The 7,810-nt window shown below is 49.9% G+C and overlaps 1 protein-coding gene across 1 annotated transcript; it reads left to right on the plus strand.

The window, feature by feature from the left end:
* Nucleotides 1-2,096: 2,096 nt before the first annotated feature.
* On the plus strand, nt 2,097-7,236 carry LOC135104021 (mucin-4-like). Its single transcript, XM_064010885.1, has 6 exons — nt 2,097-4,669; nt 4,933-4,935; nt 5,317-6,167; nt 6,548-6,666; nt 6,844-6,902; nt 7,167-7,236. Exons 1-6 carry the CDS (start codon nt 2,097-2,099, stop codon nt 7,234-7,236), a joined length of 3,675 nt encoding a protein of 1,224 aa, XP_063866955.1.
* Nucleotides 7,237-7,810: the final 574 nt, after the last annotated feature.

The raw sequence follows: 7,810 nt of genomic DNA on the forward strand, positions 1-7,810 counted from the left end.
GAGTGTGGATACCTGATTTTCTCTCTCTCTCTCTCTCTCTCTCTCTCTCTCTCTCTCTCTCTCTCTCTCTCTCTCTCTCTCTCTCTCTCTCTCTCTCTCTCTCTCTCTCTCTCAGGATTAAGGTTAAGTCACTCTGGATGGACCGTAATGTTTATGTGGTCTGTTATTCTATGTAAATCTCTCTCTCTCTCTCTCTCTCTCTCTCTCTCTCTCTCTCTCTCTCTCTCTCTCTCTCTCTCTCTCTCTCTCTCTCTCTCTCTCTCTCTCTCTCTCTCTCTCTCTCTCTCTCTCTCTCTCTCTCTCTCTCTCTCTCTCTCTCTCTCTTTCATGACTTGGATGAAGGTAATGGGAGCGAAATATAGCCAAGCATCACGAATTCTCAGAAATGACACTCACGTCTTCTGTAATTTCATTTTTCTTCAACTACTACTACCTCCTCCTCCTCCTCCTCCTCCTCCTCCTCCTCCTCTTTTTTTTTTATAGTATGAGGCCTTTGATTTTTTTATAAAGGTGAACTGCTTTCTTTTCGTGATCTCCAAAAAGAAAGGCAGCGGCGAATTTTCGGTACTTCTTTGAGTTTACCTTCCAGTAACTCGGTGGACGAACAGGTAGATGGGAAGGTACACAGAAAGTGAGAGGAAAAGGCATAGAGATGGAAAGATAAATTGAAGAATGTGTAAGTTTTTTTTTTTTTCAAGTTTATACGTAAATTGGTGTATAAAATGTTTGTGAAGGGTCAAGAAGGCAAATAGACAGACAGACTGTAAATAACAGGTAAAGAAGTAGAGATGTTGTAGATAGTTACCTTATGCAGACATACATACATACATACATACATGCATACATACATACATTTAGATGCATGAGCAGATACATGGTAGGATAGACACTTGTCTGCTTACTTGAAAGTACTACATAAGTAACTATATAGAAAGATGGAAAGATGATAAAAAGATATGTAGAAATATGAAGATATAAATACATGAGACAGCAAACATGGATGAGTAAAATGATAGATAGATAGATAGATAGAACGATAGATAGGGAGACAGACAGATAGATAGATAGGGAGTCAGACAAAGAATTATGGACAGAGATGGAAAAAGTCGGGTTTGTGAGAAGGCGGACTCCGGCGGTGCCACGCGTTTGTTCCCATCCTGTGGCACCGTTTTCTGCTTTCAGGTTTTTATTCCTCCTGGCAAAAAAAGGTGCACGGAAAGGACCGGAGTGAATGGAGACGAGTGAGGCTTTCTTTCTTCTTCATTTTTTCTTTCTCTTTTATGTTCGCAGCGAGTATAGAGATAAATACTGTGATGAAGATAAATGTTTTATCGTAGAGGTGTGTGTGTGTGTGTGTGTGTGTGTGTGTGTGTGTGTGTGTGTGTGTGTGTGTGTGTGTGTGTGTGTGTGTGTTTGCGTCCACGCGCGTGTGCAAACGAACGATAAGGGTCGTAATTGTTTGTGACAAAGTGAAGCGTCACCATGAAAAAAAAAAAAAAAGGAACATAAGATTTTGTGACTTTAATGTTTCATAGTTTACTATTAGACGAAAAAAAGACTAGACGAACACACACACACACACACACACACACACACACACACACACACACACACACACACACAGAGAGAGAGAGAGAGAGAGAGAGAGAGAGAGAGAGAGAGAGAGAGAGAGAGAGAGAAAGTATGGAAGGCTCTACAGGTCAGGTGACTCGTCTCGTTGAGGGATTCGAGCAGGGAGTTAAATTTCGTGTTGGTGGTTGTCGTAGCTGAGGGAGGGTGTCTGGGTTGTTGCCTCAGCGTCACTGAGCTCCAGGATTATCATTTATGGCTGACACGAGACTCTCGCTATTGCTGTTTCTTCTAATTCGTGTTATATTTCAGGTTTAAAGTGTTACAGGAAAGTATTACATGTCATGTTGCGGTGAGTTTGAACTCAAGGACGCCCATGTGGCCCATATCTGCCATCCACGCCCACCCGCCCTCGTGGCAGCTCAAGTCACGGCCGGAATGGCCCGCAGATCTTGGCGGCGGAGTGTGAGGGGCCCGCTTTAGGGCGGAGGCGTGGGGCTGGCTCGGGCGTGCTGAGCCAGCCAAGAATGGTGGCCGGGGGCGTGCAGAGTGTGGAGGAGGGCGCCCTCTACGCCACCCACACCTCATATTACCCTCAGTTTTACTCCACTCTCCTCCCTCCCGCGCCCCCTGGCTCATACTCCTCCTCCAACTACTCCTCTTCCACCTACTCCTCCTCGGGACAGTCGTCTGACTACTCGTGGCTGAAGCTTGAGGGGGCCCCGGGAGGATGCCACCCCTCGACGCCTGGCCGCACGCGTCATCCAAAGTGCACCTGCCCATCTCCAGAGGCCTTGCGGCAGGCGCGGCGGGCCCTCGCGGCGCGGAGGGTGCGGACAGCCCGGGACCCTCGCTGCACCTGTCCGAGCCCCACCCTCAGCCGCGATCCCAGCCCATGGGGGGGAGCCTCCCCTTCTCCCCCTTCCACTCCTGCAACTGCTTCTCCGCCCCCCAGACACCCCCGCTGCACCTGCCCAGAGCCAGATCTCACACTCAGGCTCTCTGCTGCTCGTAGGGCGCGTTCTGCTAGAGATCTGCGTTGCACCTGTCCCCCCACTGCAACGCCCACACCAACCCCAACTCCACCACCCCCTACCCAGGAGCCGACGTGCACATGTCAGCCACCGCTCAGCACACAGCCTCAGCAACCACTGACACGTCGCGCCTCCAAGAACAGACTGGTGCATGCCGTGCTTCTCAACAGCCCCGGCAACACCGCCATCAGCACTGAGCATGGCGACTTTGTACCGCTGTCTGATGCCCCTACCAAAATCTCCGAATCTCCAAATCCCAGCAAGGCGCGGGCCAAGGCCAGGAAGCCTAAAGAGAAGAATAAGATTAAAGGTTCTAAAAGCGAGGAAGAAGTCAAAAGTGGTGGAGAGGACTCTTCCCAGCCGGCGTCTCCTGCCCGCCGCGTAAAGGACAAACTCTGCCACCTGCGGCACAAGGTAGTGAGCGGCGTGGTGGCCCTCACCGCGCCTCGCCCACCGAGTAGGGAAGGTGAAGCACATGGCTGCCGTTGTGACATCAGCAATGAAGGCGTCCTGCGTGTCCGGGCACCTGGGTCTGTCACCAGAGTGCTGCCACCACCCAACCCCACACCCACGGAAGCCACGCCTCAGGAGGAAGAAAGGTGCCTCAAGGCGGAATATGAAGGGCCATGTGAAGGAGACCAGTCTTTTCCTGTAGAGGACCTTCCCCAACCAATTTTAGAAGGAGTGTGTTCTCCCCTCGGGGAGGTACCGCCTCTCAGCCCACCTGAGCAGATGGTTACGCCCTTCCTCCAACATTCCTCTTCCTCCTTGTCCTGTAGTGTGTACAAGACCCTGCCAAACTCCTACCTCACGATGGAAGGCCACAGAAATGCTGGTTTTCCAGTCAGAGGCCTGAGGGACCTTCAAAGGCTAAGTGCCTCCCATGGGCATCTTTATTCCCCTGAGTCCACAGCCTTAAGTAGGACCAAGTCACTGGAGCTTTACGAAAAGGATTCACAGGAAGGAGAAACAGAGAGTTCTGCACCATCTTCCAGGGGTTCCGTGATTCACTTGCCGCCAGCGTCGTCTGCTCAGTGCTGGACGAAAAAAGTTTTGCCCCAGTCTTCGGAATGCAACCCACAGGGTGCCGACGACACTTTGTACATATCATCCCCATGCATCAGCTCCAGCACCAATGTGTCCCCGGCTCTTGGCAGCAGAATATGTGCGGTGAAATCCGTGGGAGATGTGCAGGATGGCGGTGCAGGACCCGACTATGAGAATGTGGTGTTTCATGATTCAGGTCGGTACGTAATGCTGAGCAAGAGATTGCTGGACAAGTGGCAGCTCTCGTATGAGGCATGCCTACCCCCCGATCACGCCCTCATGCAGCACCAGGAGGCGCTGCACGGCGAGGGCGGGATCCCAACCGTGAAGGTGACTGAGAACATTCAAGTGTCTACCGCGTTGCCTTGTGATGAACGAGAATCAGACAATGTTGCCTTAACTCAAACGCCTCCCTCGGCCACCTCCGTCTCCACTGTCTCCACTACCTCCACCACTGCCAAACACCGCACCTCCCAACCTACATTGCTCTCTACATCCACACACACCAGCTACATCCTTACATCACCGTCGCCGGCTTCTTCTTACTCGTCTCCCAACCAAAGCCTTCTGGACATGACTCTCAAGTTCCCTGATGTGCCGCCGCGCCTCTCCATACATCCTCCAGCTCCGCCTTCTTCCGCAGTTACTTCCCTCTCCAGTTTCTTCTCCTCTGCCACCACCCTCGCCACCACCGCACCACTACAAGCGGACCCCGGGCCTTCCTCGCCGCTGCTCTCCCCCGCCTCCACACTTCACCACTTAGCCACTCAGCACGTCGGTGGCTTGGTGGACAAGACACATTACTCCTTGCCTCGGGATACCAAACTATCGGTTCCCAAGAGAGACACGCCGAGGAGGAAGAGCAAGGAGGAATATAGTTCAGCCACCAATTTACTTCCTGTTGCCCCGGCCCACGTACGGCGTCACAGCGACGTTGCATCTACTTACTTCAGTAGGACAGGTAAGCTTGCACTGCCGCTCCGCAACCGTAGTACTCCTGCTGCTGGAGAAATCTTCAGGTCTCTCTCTCTCTCTCTCTCTCTCTCTCTCTCTCTCTCTCTCTCTCTCTCTCTCTCTCTCTCTCTCTCTCTCTCTCTCTCTCTCTCTCTCTCTCTCTCTCTCTCTCTCTCTCTCTCTCTCTCTCTCTCTCTCTCTCTCTCTCTCTCTCTCTCTCTCTCTCTCTCTCTCTCTCTCTCTCTCTCTCAGTTCACACGCTCAATGAATAAAGTAAGTATACCTTGTACACTTAGTTCGCACGTCTAATTTTTACCTCCACATCCAGACGGTAGGTCCCTGAGTATTTACGTTTTATTATCATTATTATTATTATTATTATTATTATTATTATTATTATTATTATTATTATTGTTATTATTGTTATTATTATTATTATCATTATTATTATTATTATTATTATTGTTATTAGAAAAAATATGCACTCATTTCCATTTGTTAGTACTATTGTTTCATAAAAGAAGAGAAAGGTATTGTTGGAAACATTATAATTACTGTGTTTATTTGTGTGTGTGTGTGTGTGTGTGTGTGTGTGTGTGTGTGTGTGTGTGTGTGTGTGTAATAAGCTAAACACGATTTTTTGTTACAGGTGAGTGGCGGAGACGACATCCCGGCCCACCAGGTAAATAACATAATTCCGTTTGGTGCTTAGAGCCGCCAGCACCTGCACCGCACCGCCTGCCACACCTGCTTGCCACTCGCCTCCACCACGCCACACCACACCACACCACACCACACCACACCACACCACACCATACCATATCACACCACACCACACCACACCTAGACCACTCGCCTCCACCACACAATTCTACTTCTCGCCTCCACCACACCACGCCACACCACACCCCACCACACCCTACCCTACCACATCACACCTCACCATATCCCACCCCATCACACCACACCACACCACACCACACCACACCACACCACACAACTCTGCTACTCGCCTTCACCTCACCACACCACACCACACCACTCGCCTCCACTATACTACACCACCACACTACACCACACAACTCTGTTTCTCGCCTTCACCACACCACACCACACCATACCACACCACACCACACCACACCACACCACACCTAGACCACTCGCCTCCACCACACAATTCTACTAATCGCCTCCACCACACCACACCTAGACCAGCAGCCTCCACTACACCACACCACCTCACCACACCACACCACACCACACAATTCTATTTTTCGCCTCCACCACACCACGCCACATCACACCACACTACACAACCCTTATACTCGTCTCCACCACACCCTATCATCCCGTCCCCACCACATCACATCCCACCACACCATACCACACCATACCACACCACACCATACCACACCACACCACACTGCACTACACAACACCCTACCCCCACCACCACCACATCTAGATCACTCGTCTGCACCACACCACAGTGCGCCACACCACACCTCGACTACTCGCATCCATCACACCATCCCACACCACACCACACAACACCACATACAAGTACCACTCACTTTTACCACACCACACACACCTGTAACACTCGCATCCATCAAATCACACTCCACACACTGTCATCACACCACACACACCTTAATTACTGTTCCACCACACCATACCACACACGTTCATTACATCGCTACCATACCGTACAACTTCATCATGTCCCACTCTCCCACTAAGCCACACCTGACAGTCACTCGCCTCCATTGCATTATACACCACTACACTACTCATGATAACTCTACAACTACAGTACAACATCTCTCAGTTTTACTACATGCGTATCATTTGACATCTTTGCCACACACACACACACACACACACACACCTGCCGTGCTGTCAGAATAGCCGCACCACGCGTGTCTTGCCTCACCTTGTAGACACACATGCCAGCCACAGAGAAGTAGACACAGTTGAGGACCAGCAGCAACTCAGAATTCCCTCATCTTGTTCTCTATCCTTCCTTCCTCCACCACTCATCCTCTCATCCTATTCATCCGTGTGTCATTCCTCAGCTTCCCTTTCACCCCACTTATCTTCATTCATTTGTCATATAACTGTATTTCATAACTCTGCCTTATCCCGTTCATCAATTTATCCCCATTATGTGTTTGCTCTTCCTTCCGTCTCTCCTATTTTGCTTTCATTATCCCGCTTAACCTCCTCGCCTCCCCAGAGACAGGCGAGTGTGCGAGTGTCGACCTTAGATACTATTGTTGCCAGCGACCCATTAACGTAACCTGAGTCGCGGGGCGGGACAGGTAAAGGTACACGACAACCTTGTGGACTTCCCTCCCGTAATGTTATTCCATTTTCTCCATATACGAGTCTATCCTTCACTTGTCCTTAACGTGCCATGCGTCATGATTACAGGGCACATTAACCTGTTCCACTTCATTACCTGACTCAACTTCATCACACTTTGTCATTTTGCTCAGTCATCTCTTGATTCATGTTCCTATTCACCGCCATTTTCATGTCCGTTGATGTGTTCTCCAGATTCTCAACACACCTGCACCGCGCCTGTGGTGTTGAGGTGATATCGCCGCGTGCTGCTCTGACGGGCTAGTTTGTTCATCACTGGGGATAAATTTCTAATGTGATGTTTTCTCTCCGAGCTACTCTTCTGGATAATTGCTGAGACAAAGCAAAAATAAATAAGTAGGAAATTAAACACACACACACACACACACACACACACACACACACACACACACACACACACACAAATATGCGCGCGCGACAGAGAGAGAGAGAGAGAGAGAGAGAGAGAGAGAGAGAGAGAGAGAGAGAGAGAGAGAGAGAGAGAGAGAGAGAGAGAGAGAGAGAGATTATACATCCATGAACAATGAACATGGACACGTTTGCACACCGCATAGAGGTATTTAAGTGCTAGGAGGTATTATGTTACTTGCTTTTCTTTCATGTGCAGCTATCCGCCTCCTAGCTACGTTCCAGCGACAGGCAGGGTATCAAGCTATGAGTGGGTTGGTATCTTCTGATCATGCTCCATACCATTCCTCGTTTTAAGCGATAATGTGGTGTCTTATGCTCATAATCACGGCGCGATGAACCATGTAGCGCTTGGCATGTCGTGTATGAGTAGGAAACGAGAAAAATAGAATTAACAAGGGTAAAAAATC

Source organism: Scylla paramamosain, chromosome 10, assembly GCF_035594125.1.
Source record: "Scylla paramamosain isolate STU-SP2022 chromosome 10, ASM3559412v1, whole genome shotgun sequence".
Taxonomy (NCBI): domain Eukaryota; kingdom Metazoa; phylum Arthropoda; class Malacostraca; order Decapoda; family Portunidae; genus Scylla; species Scylla paramamosain.

What these genes read in the sequence shown, in the direction of transcription:
- LOC135104021 (XM_064010885.1), top strand. Translation starts at nt 2,097, where the DNA reads ATGGTGGCCGGGGGCGTGCAGAGTGTGGAGGAGGGCGCCCTCTACGCC. An exon ending in CCACACAACACCACATACAA is followed by an intron (nt 6,168 to 6,547) that starts GTACCACTCACT and finishes CTCACCTTGTAG; the next exon opens with ACACACATGCCAGCCACAGA. An exon ending in TCCTCTCATCCTATTCATCC is followed by an intron (nt 6,667 to 6,843) that starts GTGTGTCATTCC and finishes TCGCCTCCCCAG; the next exon opens with AGACAGGCGAGTGTGCGAGT.